The following is a 15895-nucleotide window of genomic DNA, read 5'->3' on the forward strand; positions in this document are numbered from 1 at the left end:
AAAAAAAAAAAAAAAAAAAAAAAAGAGAGAGAGAGAGATAAAAGATTTAGAATGTTAGAGCTGAGAGGAAGCTTTGCTATTGTCTGTTACTGTGGTTTCCAGCTTAGAACTTTTTTATTCAAATAAAATGTTACACAGAAGCATGAATAAGACTGCAAAATCTGACCTGTTTTGGTTCAAATGGAGAGTGAGGCCTTAAGTTGTGTGATCTTGCCACCACTCCAGGAGCCTGAGAGAACACAGTTGGAAGATCAGTGATCTTATTCAAGCTGCACACTTTACAAGTGAGGGAACTGGTCCAGAGAGAGGCATGCTTTACCATTAGTCATATGGCACAGGTAGTCTAGGATTGTTAATTTTCATCTTAGTGCTTTTCCTCCTTGTACTCCTGTTAAGTTGCATGTGATATAACACTGTTTAGGAGAATCCTGATTATTCTGAAGAAATCCTCAAGGGCGAGTTGGCACGGATCATCTACAAAAATTCTGTAAGCATAATTAAGGGTAGGTATCTTTTGAACATTATTTTTGGTAAGAAGATAAACAGCCGGGCGCGGTGGCTCACGCCTGTAATCCCAGCACTTTGGGAGGCCGAGGCGGGTGGATCACGAGGTCAAGAGATCGAGACCATCCTGGTCAACATGGTGAAACCCCGTCTCTACTAAAAATACATAAATTCAGCTGGGCATGGTGGCATGTGCCTGTAATCCCAGCTACTCAGGAGGCTGAGGCAGGAGAATTGCCAGAACCCAGGAGGCGGAGGTTGCGGTGAGCTGAGATCGCGCCATTGCACTCCAGCCTGGGTAACAAGAGCGAAACTCCGTCTCAAAAAAAAAAAAAGAAAGAAAGATAAACATTCTTTTCCTAATGAAGAAGGTGTTTAGCTAATTTTGAAATCTTCCATTAGAATGTATATAAAACTCTGTAGGAATAGTGTCCTGTTTTTTTCAGAAAATACTTATTTTCCTAGGCTATAATTGAATATTTCAGTTATTTCTTTTTTAAATTTACATTCTACTACCATTTTTTTTTGAGATGGAGTCTCACTCTATTGCCCAGGCTGGAGTGCAGCAGCATGATCTCGGCTCACTGCAACCTCTGCCCACTAAGTTCAGGTGATTCTCCTGCCTTAGCCTCCCAAGAAGCTGGTACTCCCATTTTTTTCTCCCCTTACCTTTCAATAGGTTTGTTTTGGGCTTGGTGGCTCACGCCTGTCACCCCAGCACTTTGGGAGGCCAAGAGGTGGGTGGATGACCTGAGGTCAGGAGTTCGAGACCAGTTCATGGCCAACATGGTGAAACCCGTCTCAATTAAAAATACAAAAATTAGCTGGGTGTGGTGGTGGGCATCTGTAATCCCAGCTACTTGGGAGGCTGAGGCAGGAGAATCGCTTGAACCAGGGAGGTGGAGGTTGCGGTGACTTGAGATTGTGCCTGGGCAACAGAGCAAGACTATCTCAAAAAAGAAATTTCAGTAGGTTTTTGGGGAACAGGTTTAGTGGTGATTTCTGAGATTTTGGTGCACCCATCAATGAGCAATGTACACTGTACTTAGTATTTAGTCATTTATCCTTCAATTTATTTATTATTATTTTTTGAGACAGGGTCTCACTCTGTTACCCACATAAGAGTGCATTGCTCACTGTAGCCTCAACTGCATGGGCTCAGATGATTCTCCCACCTTAGCCTCCTGAGTAGCTAGGCATGGACCTCTATGCCTGGCTAGTTTTTGTACTTTTAGTAGAGATGAGCTTTCACCATGTTGCCTAGGCTAGTCTTGAACTCCTGATCTTAAGTGATCCTCCTGCCTTGGCCTCCTAAAGAGCTGGCATTACTGGCATGAGCCATTGCACCCAGACTCAGTAAGTTCTTTTTTTTTTTTTTTAAATAGAGATGGGGTTTCACCATGTTGGCCAGGATGGTCTTGATCTCCTGACCTCGTGATCTGCCCATCTTGGCCTCCCAAAGTGCTGGGAGGCATGAGCCAATGCACCCAGCCAGTAAGTTCTTTTTTTGTTTTTTTAACCCTTCCACTGCCAGTAAGTTCTTTTTTTTAGACGGAGTCTAACTCTGTCACCCAGGCTGGAGTGCAGTGGCTCGATCTTGGCTCACTGCAACCTCTGCCTCCCAGATTCAGGCGATTCTTCTGCCTCAGCCTCCCGGGTAGCTGGGATTATAGACGCCCACCACCATGCCCAGCTAATTTTTGTATTTTTAGTAGACACGGGGTTTCATTGTGTTGGCCGTGCTGGTCTTCAACTCCTGACCTCGTGATCTACCCGCCTTAGTCTCCCAAAGTACTGGGATTACAAGCATGAGCTGCTGCACCCAGTCCTCAGTAAGTTCTTATGGAGTAGTTAAATCATGTGGGCAGCTGAAAATTAGTTTTTTATTGTTTTTTTTTTTTTTGAGATAGAGTCTTGATTTGTTGCCAGGCTGAGGTACAGTGGCACAATTTTGGCTCACTGCAACCTCCGCCTCCCAGTTTCAAGCGATTCTCCTGCCTCAGCCTCCTGAGTAGCTGGGAATACGGCCGTACACCACCGTGCCCAACTAATTTTTGTATTTTTAGTAGAGGTGAGGTTTCACCACGTTGGCCAGGATGGTCTCCATCTCTTGACCTCATGATCCTCCCGCCTCAGCCTCCCAAAGTTCTGGGATTACAGATGTGAGCCACCACACCTAGCCGAAAATTAGTTGTTTTTTAATGAAACTCCAAAAATATTAACAATAGCTTTGCTTGAGTAGGGGGGCGATGGTGTGAGAGGACTATGGGATGACTTCTTTTTTGTCCTATTTCTCATTTAAAAAAAAAAACAACAAAAAGGTGAACTCCAGTACATGAAGAGAATGCTACTTTTAAAGTAAAGTGATTCTTAAGAGTCTTATTGGCAATAAACCTCCTCTCCCCTACTTTTTAAATTTAGGTGCAGAATTTCACGTGTCACTGCTTTCAATTGCACAGCTATTTGACTTTGCCAAAGATCTACAAAAAGAGATTTATGATGAGTAAGTAAAGTTAGTAGAAAGGTGAATATATCCATTTGTCATTTTGAGATTAAGGGTTTGATGTTGGATATTTAGTAGAAAAGAGAAGATACCACACTAAATCCCTAGAATAAAAGCTAATATCGGCCAGGTGTGGTGGCTCATGCCAGTAATCCCAGCACTTTGGGAGGCGGAGGTGGGTGGATCACCAGAGATCTGGAGTTCGAGACCAGGCTGGCCAACATGGTGAAACCCTATCTCTACTAAAAATACAAAATTAGCTGGGTGTGGTGGTACGTGCCTGTAATTCCAGGTACTTGGGAGGCTGAGGCAGAAGTCATTCGAACCTGGGAAGTGGAGCAGTGAGCAAAGATCGCACCATTGCACTCCAGACTTGGCAACAAGAGCGAAACTCCATCTCAAAAAAAAACAAAAAAAAAAACCCTAATTTCATTTTATTTTAAATTTTTTTTTTTTTTTTCTGGCCAGGTGTGATAGCTCACACCTGTAATCCCAGCACTTTGGGAGGCCAAGGCAGGTGGATCATTTCAGCTCAGGAGTTTGAGACCAGCCTGGGCAACATAGTAAAACCCTGTCTCTACAAAAAATAAGCTAGGTGTGCTGATGCATGCCTGTGGTCCTAGCTACTCTGGAAGCTGAGGTGGGAACATCACCTGAGTTCGTGAGGTTGAGACTGCAGTGGCATAATCCTGGCTCTCTACAACCTCTGCCTTCTGGATTCAAGCGATTTTCCTGTCTCAGCCTCTCTAGTAGCTCAGACTATAGTCACACCCCACCATGCCTGGCTTATTTTTGTATTTTTAGTAGAGATCTGGTTTCACCATATTGGTCAGGCTGGTCTTGCACTCCTGACCTCAGGTGATCCACCCGCCTTGGCCTCCCAAAGTGCTGGGATTACAGGTGTGAGCCACTGGGCCCGGCCTGGGAAATAGTTTTTATGGTACTGCACTTGTTACAGGGATGTCCTGTGTAGATTTTTAAAGCATAGATAACTGTTTCCCTGATATTCTGAGTTAGTTTCTTGTTGGGATAGATACCAGTAAGTTATATTTTTCAGCCTTCAGCATCTACACACTGATGATCCTCTCACTTGGGATTATGTGGCAAGGCGAGAATTAGAGATTGAGTCACAGACAGAAGAGCAACCTACGACGAAACAAGCCAAAGCAGTAGAGGTTGGCCGGAAGGAGGAGAGGTGCTGTGCTGTATATGAAGAGGCAGTGAAGACTCTGCCAACAGGTGAACTTCACCGAACCATGGTGTGATATAGAAGGAATAGTATCTCTGAGTGTGAAACTTAAGCTTTCGGGCTGGGCGCGGTGGCTCAAGCTTGTAATCCCAGCACTTTGGGAGGCCGAGGCAGGTGGATCACGAGGTCAAGAGATCGAGACCATCCTGGCCAACATGGTGAAACCCCGTCTCTACTAAAAATACAAAAAATTAGCTGGGCATGGTGGTGCGTGCCTGTAATCCCAGCTACTCAGGAGGCTGAGGCAGGAGAATTGCCTGAACCCAGGAGGCGGAGGTTGCGGTGAGCCGAGATCGCACCATTGCACTCCAGCCTGGGTAACATGAGTGAAACTCCGTCTCAAAAAAAAAGAAAGAAACTTAAGCTTTTGTTCTCATTGCCAAAATCAATATTGGGGATCCCTCTGTAGTATAGTTTACGATGTGCCTGTTCCTGCCTTGCTTTTTTTTTTGAGACAGAGTCTCACTCTGTCATGCAGACTGGAGTGCAATGGTACGATCTCGGCTCACTGCAACTTCTGCCTCCTGGGTTCAAGCGATTCTCTTGCCTCAGCCTCCCAAATACCTGGGATTACAGGCTTGTGCCATGACGCCCAGCTAACTTTTGTATTTTTAGTAGAGACAGAGTTTCACCATGTTGGCCAGGCTGGTCTCGAACTCCTGACGTCAGGTGGTTCACACATGTTGGCCTTCCAAAATGCTGGGATTATAGGCGTGAGCCACCGTGCCTGGCCATGCCTGGTTTTCTAACTTGGACTTTCTCTGATGGTAATGGAGCATTTATGACCTTCCATAGTAGTGGTATTTATATTCATTTATTTAGAGAAAATGATACTTAGGAAATAATTCCTAAGATTCTTTAATTATTATTCCGTAATTATCTTATTATTATTTGATTTTTGAGACAGGGTCCTGCTGTTTCACCCAGGCTGGAGTGCAGTGGTGCGATTGCGGCTCACTGCAACCTCTGCTTCCTGGGTTCAAGTGATCCTCCCGCCTCAGCTCCCTAAGTAGTAGGAGTAGTAATAGTGCCACCACGCCAGGTCAATTTTAATATATTTTTTGTAAAGATGGAGTTTCACCATTTTGCCCTGGCTGGTCTTGAACTCCTGGAATCAAGTGATCTTCATGCCTTGGCCTCCCAAAGTGCTGGGATTATAGACATCCTTAATTATCTTTTTTTTTTTTTTTTTTTTTGGCAGAGTGTCGCTCTGTTGCCCAGGCTGGAGTGCAGTGATATGATCTTGGGTCACTGTAACCTCTGGTTCCCGGGTTTAAGCAATTTTCCTGCCTCAGCATCCTGAGTAGCTGGGATTACAAGTGCATGCCACCATGCCCTACTGATTTTTGTATTTTTAGTAGAGATGAGGTTTTACTATGTGGCCAGGCTGGTTTTGAACTCCTGACCTCAGGTGAGCCACCTGCCTCAGCCTCCCAAAGTGATGGGATTATAGGCGTGAACCACTGTGCCCGGCACTTAATTCTCTTTTGATAGAGATTTAACTTTTATTCGGTAATAGTGTAGAATAAAGGCAGAGGGTATATATTACATGGATAAGGCTTTCAATTTTTATGTTTAAACTGTTACCCGGTTGTTTTCCCCTAATATTTGAGGTGTTTGATTGGCTGTAATCAGAGTAACACTTTTTAAAATCAGGCTGATTTAAGCTCTTCTTTAGATGAGAGTTTTTCCCCTTGAAGTATGATGATTGTTTTTTTTCCTTCTCTTTTAATAACTTTGATGCGATGAATGTTGAACTAAGTGATCTGATCAACATAATCTTTCTGACTTTTCCAGAGGCCATGTGGAAGTGTTACATCACCTTTTGCTTAGAACGATTTACTAAGAAGACAAATAGTGGATTCCTCAGAGGGAAGGTGAGGATGTTACATGGTTACATGGTTACATGGTTACAGTGGTTGACTAGATAGTGACTGTCTTCTGAGAGAAGAACAGAAGCACAGCTCTTTGGGTGTCTGGGACAGCTTCTGAGAACTTTTTGCTTAGCCACTCTCTCTCTCCTTGTGGGTGACGTGTCATTCTAAAGGTCTGAGTTTGATTTGCTGCCAGGTTAGGAGGGGCTCTCATGTAACTGGGATCTTTTGGTGCAGCTGCCCAGTGCGTCTATTCATAAGTGAAACCACCATGCAGGAGCAAGTTAGCTTCTTTGAGTTCTCAGAAATGCGTAAAACTGCTTTTGTTCATGTCAGAGGCCAGAGGCCCCTGCTGGGATCTTTGAAATGAACTGAGGGATTTCTCTGTTTTCAGAGGCTGGAAAGAACCATGACTGCATTCAGGAAGGCACATGAACTCAAGCTTCTGCCAGAATTCCAATACGAGCAGTTGGTAAGGACATGGAAAATATATTATCTGCCAGTTACAAATACCTTATTCCAGTTGTTTTGTTTTAAATATTTTTAAATGTTTGAAATATATATAGTCTTATGACAAAGGCCATTCAGGAGTTTGATATGTAAAGTGTGTTTATATTTGTTTGCCAGTATTTGGCATATGCTAAAAATGAAATCTGTACTAGCAGAGGGAGGAATATTATATAGTGAAAAACACTCAAAACAAGGGTCATGATTTGAGTTCATTTTTTTTGTCTACCTATTCCTTTTTTTATTTTTTGAGATGGAGTCGCCCAGGCTGGAGTGCAGTGGTGCAATTTCAGCTTACTGCAACCTCTGCCTCTTGGGTTTAAGTGATTCTCCTGCCTCAGCCTCCCAGGTAGCTGGGATCACAGGCGCATGCCACCATATCCGGCTAATTTTTATATTTTTGGTAGAGATGGGGTTTCACCATCTTGGTCAGGCTGGTCTCTAACTCCTGACCTGAAGTGATTTCACCTGCCTCGTCCTTGCAAAGTATTGGAACTACTGTGCAGGTGTGAGCCAGCATGGCTGGCCAAATTTTTTATTTTTAGTAGTAACGGAGTTTCACCATGTTGGCCAGGTTGGTCTCAAACTCCTGACCTTAAGTGATCTGCCTTGCCTCGTCCTCCCAAAATGCAGGGATTACAGGCATGAGCCACTGTGCCCGGCCTAGATAATCCATCTTCTGTCAGAAGGAACATATCAAACCTTTCTTCTGTTAGACTGGAGGCTCTATGGGTGGTAGGGAATACACCTGATTTGTTCACTATTGAATCTAGCATATATAGTGTACAGGAAGAACACTTTCTGAATGTACTGATTATATATTGCCATTTACTTTTTCACAAATTTGTACAATTGAAGTGGTTTTAGGATGTTTTTTTCCTTTTGTTAAAATAACGTGGATATAAGCATATAAGGTAAGATTTCCTTTCAGTTGTGTACTTTTTGGGCTATACTTGTTGAAGTAAAAGTCCCAAATTGAAGCATTATGCACTTTCATGATTCTTGTTACAAATTGTCAAATTAGCCAGGCGTGGTGGCTCATGCCTGTAATTCCAGCACTTTGGGAGGCTGAGGTGGGAGGATCATAAGATCAGGAGTTCAAGACCAGCCTGGCCAACATGGTGAAACCCCATCTCTACTAAAAATACAAAAGAATTAGCTGGGCACAGTAGCATGCACCTGTAATCCTAGCTACTTGGGAGGCTGAGGCAGAAGAATCGCTTGAACTTGGGAGGTGGAGGTTGCAGTGAGCCAAGATCACACCACTGCACTTCAGCCTGGGCAGCAGAATGAGACTACATCTCAAAAGAAAAAATTGTCAAATTGAATTTCAGAAAAATTACATTAGTTTATGTTACGTCCAACTCTGTTTGAATGAGTACACCTATTTTCTTGATACCCCACAAATACTGATTGATTTGTGTGTGTGTGTGTGTGTGTGTGTGTGTGTGTGTGTGTGAGACAGTCTCCTTGCTCTGTCTCCAGCCTGGAGAGCAGTGGCTCAATCTCTGCCCACTGCAACTTCCACCTCCCAGGTTTAAGTGGTTCTCCCACCTCATCCTCCTGAGTAGCTGGGATAACAGGCGCATGCACCGCCATGCTTAGCTAATTTTTTTTTTCGAGACATTGTCGACTCTGTTGCCCAAGCTGGTATGCAGTGGCATGATCTGGGCTCACTGCAACCTCCACTCCTCCGTTCAAACGATTCTCCTGCTTTAGCCTCCCCAGTAGCTGGGACTACAGGCATGCACCACCACGCCCAGCTAATTTTTTTATTTTTAGTAGAGATGGGGTTTTACCATATTGGCCAGGCTGATCTTGAACTCCTGACCTTGGATGATCCACTTGCCTCGGCCTCCCAAAATTCTGGGATTACAGGCGTGAGCCACTGTGCCCGGCCTAATTTTTGTACTTTTAGTAGAAATGAGGTTTCACCATGTTGGCCAAACTGGTCTCGAGCTCTTGACCTCAGAGGATCCGCCCCCTCACCTCCCAAAGTGTTGGGATTACAGGTGTGAGCCACCACGCCCAGCCTATTTATTGAGTTTTCATCTTCTGTTTGGTGAGCATGTGTTCTGGCATAGTGAACTATTTTATTAAAAACTTAACTTACAGCCTAAATTCTTTAGGCTTTCTAGTTTTTACCTCTTCTCTGTTTTTGGATAGCCCTCTTGGGTAGGAGCAGTGAAAAGAGGAGGAATTCCAAATTGTTCACTTTGTGCCTGTTTAACAGCCATGGAAAATTTGTTTTGATACCTATGGATTATCACATAGCTCATATCTTTTTTATTTTAAATTGTAATGGAAAGGTTGGTGAAATTCTTGCTTCAAATGAGGTTTTAATTGTCTCCATGTACATAGGTTGTTTAGGTTTCAGTAATTAATTTTCCAGTGATCCCTCATCTTATCTAGATTAAGTCCTTGCTGAGTCATAACTTCCTGAAAGAAGCTCTGGAGGTGGCAGTAGCTGGAACTGAATTGTTTAGAGACTCTGGGACAATGTGGCAGATGAAGCTGCAGGTGCTAATTGACTCAAAGAGCCCTGACATAGCCATGCAATTTGAAGAATCCTTTGTGCACCTGAAACCCCAGGTCTGTGAGTAGGGTCTTTTGTATTCATTATGTACGGGAAACCTTTTAAGACTTTAGTCGAAGCTCATTTAGAATGTACTTGTCTATTGAAAGCCAGCTCTAGAGTGGCATTTTTAATTAAGTGATCATGGTTCATAGGTCAAGAGTAGAAGAATTTTCTTCTATTTAATATCTTTTATTTGGAAGTTGACCAAATTATATAAAACTTCCTATTCTATTTAGATATTTTATAAAGTTAGAAATACTGGTAGAATATGTCACTTGCTGAACATAAGCCCCAATTTTTTTTTTTTTCTTTTTCTTTTCTTTTCTTTTCTTTTTTTTTTTTTTTTTTGGATTGGGACAGAGTTTTGCTCTTTTTACCCAGGCTGGAGTGCAATGGCGCGATCTCGGCTCACCGCAACCTCCGCCTCCTGGGTTCGGGCAATTCTCCTGCCTCAGCCTCCTGAGTCGCTGGGATTACAGGCACGCACCACCATGCCCAGCTAATGTTTTGTAGTTTTAGTAGAGATGGGGTTTCACCATGTTGACCAGGATGGTCTCGATCTCTTGACCTCGTGATCCACCCGCCTCAGCCTCCCAAAGTGCTGGGATTACAGGCTTGAGCCACCGCGCCCGGCTTCTTTTTTTTTTTTAAAGATAGAGTTTCACCATGATGGCCAGGCTGGTCTTGAACTCCTGACCTCAGGTGATGCACCCGCCTCAGCTTCCCAAAGTGCTAGCATTACAGGCGTGAGCCACCGTGCCCAGCCAAGCCCAACTTTTAAACACAAACGTGTTTGTAACTTAAAGGTTTAAATCTTCTTGTTTGTTTGTTTCTTTGTTTGTTTTGAGACAGAATTTCACTCTGTGGCCCAGGCTGGAGTGCAGTGGCACGATCTTGGATCATTGCAGCCTCTACCTCTGGAGATCAAGCAATTCTTGCGCCTCAGCCTCCTGAGTAGCTGGGATTACAAGCATGAGCCATGGTGCCCAGCCTAATTTTTGTATTTTTAGTAGAGACAGGATTTCTCCTTGTTGGCCAGGCCGGTGTGGAACTCCTGGACTCAAGTGATCTGCCCGCCTTGGCCTCCCAAAGTGCTGAGATTACAGGTGTGAGCCACCGTGTATGGCCAGATTTCCTTTGCAGTGAATTTTTTATATTAGTAGGAAAAAGTGTATTCCAGAAGTTGAAGTAGGAAAAAAAAACTGCTCATTTGGTGTTGTTGCTGTTGTTTTTATTTTTAGACGAAGAATTATTCTGTTGCCCAGGCTGGAGTGTAGTGGCACAATCTCGGCTCACTGCAACCTCCACCACCTGGGTTCAAGTGATTCTCCTTGCCTCAGCCTCCCAAGTAGCTGTGATTATAGGCATCCATCACCATACCTAGTTAATTTTTGTGTTTTTAGTAGAGATGGGGTTTCATCATGTTGGCCAGGCTGGTCTCAAACTCCTGACCTGAGGTGATCTGCTCGCCTCAGCCTCCCAAATTGCTGGGATTTCAGGTGTGAGCCACCGTGCCGGGCCTTTTTTTTTTTTCTTCCTTAAAAAAAAGTCTTACTCTTTCACCCAGGCTAGAGTGCAGTGGCACAATCTCGGCTCACTGGAACCTCTGCCTCCTGGGTTCAAGCAATTCTCATGCTGCAGCCTACGGAGTAGCTGGGATTATAGGTGTGCCTCAACATGCTTGGCTCATTTTTTGCATTGTTTTTGAGATGGAGTTTCGCTCTTATTGCCTAAGCTGGAGTGCAATGGCATTATCTCGGTGTACCACAACCCCTGCCTCCTGGGTTCAAGCAAATATCCTGTCTCAGCCTCCCAAGTAGCTGGGATTACAGGCACGTGCCACCATGCCTGGCTACTTTTTTTTTTTTTTGGATTCTTTTTAGTAGAGACGGGGTTTCACTATGTTGGTCAGGCTAGTATCGAACTCCTGACCTCATGATCCACCTGCCTTGGCCTCCCAAAGTGCTGGGATTACAGGCCTGAGCCACCGTGCCTGGCCCATTTTTTGCATTTTTAGCAGAGATGGGGTTTTGCCATGTTGGTCAGGCTGGTATCAAACTCCTGGCCTCAAGCGATCCACCTGCCTCCACCTTCAAAGTGCTGGGATTACAGGCGTGTGCCACCTGCCTCGCCTTTGCTGCTCATTTGTAGGTACCTCTGGAACATGAATGAAGATCAGATAGTTCAGCCTAGATTAATTAGTTCTTGTGTTATGGGTCTTAGACAGCAGAGACATGACCCGGGTAGCTGTGGGTCTAATTGTGTAGGCTGTTAATTGCTTACTTAACTAAAAGATGATTGATGATGATAACTACAGGAAATACTTCCCAGTAGAAAGGAACTAAAATGGCCGGGCGCAGTGGCTCACCCCTGTAATTCTAGCACTTTGGGAGGCCGAGGTTGGTGGATCACGAGGTCAAGAGATTGAGACCATCCTGGCCAACATGGTGAAACCCTGTCTCTACTAAAAATACAAAAATTAGCCATGTGTGATGGCATGTGCCTGTAGTCCCAGCTAGTCAGGAGGCTGAGGCGGGAGAATTGCTTGAACCCAGGAATCGAAGGTTCCAGTGAGCCACGATCATGGCACTGCACTCCAGCGTGAGTGACAGAGCAAGACTCTGTCTCAAACAAACAAACAAAAAGAACTAAAATTCACAGAAGAGTGTTCTCTTAGTGACTTGGTCAGAAAGCTGGTTGTGTTCTTATGTGCTACTCCTGCTGGGCAATGAGAATTCTGTTACAATGAGGACAGTTTGGGAATAAATCCATATTTTACATGTTGATTATCTTAGGAGGAACCTACCTTTTTATTTAGTTTTCAGAGAATAGGACTAAGCTGTTATTTTATAACATTTAAAAAATTGATACATAATAATTTACATATTTTTAGAGTATATGCAATATTTTGTTACATGCTGTTTTCTAACTAATATTTTTTAAACTGGGAGTAGGTTTGTCTGTCATTGTGGATTTCTTGGGCAGAGTGGAGTGAAGGTGCCAAAAGCCAAGAAGACACTGAGGCAGTCTTTAAGGTATAGGCTCCATGTTCTAAGTCTTGCGGTGTGGGGAATGGCAGATGGGTTCCCTGGTTGGCCAGCTCTAGTGTTGTTTCATCAGCAGGTATGCCTAAAGCACTATGGAGTGGCCTCAGGTGGTTCTGGGAAAATCTGTTTTGATATCTATAAGTTTTCTCATGTAGCTTATTTCTTTTTTCTTTTAAATTGTAGAAAGCTCTGTTAGCTGTCATTGGTGCCGACTCAGTAACCCTGAAGGATAAGTACCTGGATTGGGCTTATCGAAATGGTGGCTACAAAAAGGCCAGAGCTGTGTTTAAAAGGTACTCACAGATGTTCACAGTTACTAGGCTCTTCTCCCCATAATCAGCCCTTCATACCCAGATTATTTGTGTCACAAATATTATCTGAGGAAGTAATCCAATATACACTTTTTCTTTCTTTTTTTTTTAAAAGATGGAGTTTGGCCTTGACCTGGGCTCAAGCAGTCCTCCCATCTCAGCCTCCCAAGTGTCTGGGACTAAAGGCATGTACCACCATGTCCAGCTAACTTAGAATTTTTTTTTCTTTGTAGATGATGAGTTTCACTGTGTTGTTCACTCTAGTCTCAAACTCCTGGGCTCTAGCAGTCCTCCTGCCTCAGCCCCCCAAAGTGCTAAGATTATAAGTGTGAGCCACCATGCCTGGCCTTCTTTTTATTTTTTTGAACAATAAAAGTGATTCATTGTGGTGGGGGGAAACATAACAATGATAATTTATTATACTATCAATTATATATTATCATATAACATATAATTTTAACATGTGTTTTTATGTAGTTGAGATGTTAGTACAATTGTATTTCTCTTTTTGAGATGGAGTTTCGCTTTTGTTGCCTAGACTGGAGTGCAATAGTGCAATCTCAGCTCACTGCAACCTCTGCCTCCTGGGTTCAAGAGATTCTACTGCCTCAGCCTCCCGAGTAGCTGGGATTACAGGGATGTGCCACCATGCCAGGCTAATTTTGTATTGTTAGTAGTGATGGGGTTTCTCCATTTTGGTCAGGCTAGTCTCGAACTCCTGACCTCAGGTGATCCACCCGCCTTGGCCTCCCAAAGTGCTGGGATTACAGGCGTGAGCCACTGCCCGGCCTATAACTATAATTATAATTTTACTTACGGTTTAAAAATTTTTTTTTTTTCTTTTCTGAAATGGAGTCTTGCTCTGTTGCCCAGGCTGGAGTAGAGTGGTGCAATCTCGGCTCACAGGAACCGCCACCTCCCGGGTTCAAACAATTCTCCTGCCTCAGCCTCTCGAGTAGCTGGGATTACAGGCTTCTGCCACCACAGCTGGCTAATTTTTTACAAGCCAGCTTTGGATTCAGATTTTGAGACGGAGTTTCTCTCTTGTTACCCAGGCTGGAGTGCAACGGCGCCATCTCGGCTCACCGCAACCTCCGCCTCCTGGGTTCAGGCAATTCTCCTGCCTCAGCCTCCTGAGTAGCTGGGATTACAGGCACGGGCCACCATGCCCAGCTAATTTTTTGTAGTTTTTTAGTAGAGACGGGGTTTCACCGTGTTGACCAGGATGGTCTCGATCTCTTGACCTCATGATCCACCCGCCTCGGCCTCCCAAAGTGCTGGGATTACAGGCTTGAGCCACCGCGCCCAGCCAATTTTTTACATTTTTAGTAGATATGGGGCTCTGCCATGTTTGCCAGGCTGGTCTCGAACTCCTGACCTCAGGTGATCAGCCTGCTTCGGCCTCCCAAAGTGTTGGGATTACAAGTGAGAGCCACCGTGCTGGGCCTAAATTTTTTTTTTCTCACTCTGTTGCCCAGGCTGAGTGTAGTGGCATCATCTTGGCTCACTGTAATCTCTACCTCCCTGGTATAAGCGATTCTTGTGCCTTAGCTTCCCACATAGTTGGGACTACTGGTGTGTGCCACCACACTCAGGTAATTTTTTAATTTTTGGTAGAGATGGGTTTCACTGTGTTGCCCAGGCTGGTCTTGAACTTCTGGGCTCAAGTGATCTGCCCAGCTCAGACTTCAGGCCTGGCCATGCCCCGATAATTCTTAAATTTTTTGTGTAATTGGGGGTCTCACTTTGTTGCTTAAACTGATCTTGACCTTGTGGGTTCCAGTGATCTTCCTGCCTTGGCCTCCCAAAATTCTGGGATTGTAGGTGTGAGACAGTGCCCAGCCAAAAATTCTTTATAAACATCATTTATTAAACAAAGCTATATGAGCTGGGCACAGTGTGTCAAGATGTGTAATCTCAGCACTTTGGGAGACTGAAGCAAGAGGATCGCTTGAGTCCAAGCATTTGAGACCAGCCTAGGCAACACAGCAGGACTTCATTTCTACTAAAAATGCTAAAAAAAAAAAAAAAAAAAAAAAAAAATGTTGGGTGTCGTGACGTGCCTGTGATTTCAGCTGCTTGGGAGGCTGAAGTGGGAGGATCACTTGAGTCCAGGTGGTTGAGACTGTAGTGAGCCGTGTTTGTACTACTACACTCCAGCCTTGGTGACAGAGCAAGACCCCATCTCAAAACAAAAACAAAACCCAAAACAAAACAAATAGCTGTATTGAAGGCAGCCAATGTGCATATGAAAAAATGCTCAACATGACTAACCCTTAGAGAAATGCAGATCAAAACCATAATAAGATGCTGTCTCACCAGTCAGAATGGCTATTATCAAAAAATCAAAAAATTATAGATATTGGCAAGGCTGAAGGGAAAATCTTATACACTGTTGGTGGGAATGTAAATTATTCAGCCATTGTGGAAATGAGTCTGGAGATTTTTGGTAGAACTTAAAACAGATCTGCCATTCATCTCAGCAATCCCATTACTAGGTATATACCCAAAGTAAAATAGTTCTATCAAAGAAACATGTTTTTGTATGTTCATCACAGCACTATGCACAATAGTAAGGGCATGGAATCAACCTAGGTGCTTATCATCAGTTAATTGGATAAATAAAATGCAGTATATGTACTCTATGGAATACTATGCAGCCATTAAAAAGAACAAAATCATGTTCTTGGCAGTAGCACGGATGCAGCTGGAGGCCATTGTCCTAAGCAAGTTATCACAGGAACAGAAAACCAAATACCACATGTTCTCACTTATAATTTGGAGGTAAACACTGGGTACACATGGACATAAAGACAGAAATAGTAGACACTACAGGGTGGGGGAAGGAGGAAAGGGCTGAAAAGCTACCCATCAATTAGTATGCTCATTACCTAGGTTACAGGGTCAGTCTACCCGAAACCTCAGTGTCACAAAATATACCTGTATAACAAACCTGCACATGTACTCCCCTGAATCTAAAATAAAAGTTGAAATTAAAATCATACATGGCTACCAGGTGTGGTGGCTCCCGCCTGTAATCCCAGTACTTTGGGAGGCCGAGGCGGGAGGATCATGAGGTCAGGAGTTCGAGACCAGCCTGGCCAACATGGCAAAACCCCATCTCTACTAAAAATACAAAAATTAGCTGAGTGTGGTGAAGAGTGCCTGTAATCCAGCGACTTGGGAGGCCGAGGCAGGAGAATTGCTTGACCCAGGGAGGCGGAATTTGCAGTGAGCTGAGATCATGCCATTGCACTCCAGCCTGGGTGACAAGAGCAAGACTCTGTCTCAAAAAAAAAAAAAAAAAAAAAAAGACTGATGG

The 15895-nt window shown here is 43.9% G+C and overlaps 1 protein-coding gene across 3 annotated transcripts in view; it reads left to right on the plus strand.

Moving 5' to 3' along the window:
* The window catches only part of UTP6 (UTP6 small subunit processome component), a 25022-nt gene that overhangs the window by 3808 nt on the left and 5319 nt on the right, over positions 1-15895 (plus strand). For all 3 annotated transcript variants that reach the window (XM_032280955.1, XM_032280954.1, XM_032280953.1), the window contains exons 3-10: positions 422-503; positions 2926-3007; positions 4065-4246; positions 6054-6133; positions 6525-6602; positions 9050-9229; positions 12170-12250; positions 12446-12555. In XM_032280955.1, the coding sequence (XP_032136846.1) occupies positions 422-503; positions 2926-3007; positions 4065-4246; positions 6054-6133; positions 6525-6602; positions 9050-9229; positions 12170-12250; positions 12446-12555 (875 nt within the window). The remainder of the gene's footprint in view (positions 1-421; positions 504-2925; positions 3008-4064; positions 4247-6053; positions 6134-6524; positions 6603-9049; positions 9230-12169; positions 12251-12445; positions 12556-15895) is intronic.

Source organism: Sapajus apella, unplaced genomic scaffold (genome assembly GCF_009761245.1).
Source record: "Sapajus apella isolate SASKATOON/1434 unplaced genomic scaffold, GSC_monkey_1.0 scaffold12, whole genome shotgun sequence".
NCBI classification, from domain to species: domain Eukaryota; kingdom Metazoa; phylum Chordata; class Mammalia; order Primates; family Cebidae; genus Sapajus; species Sapajus apella.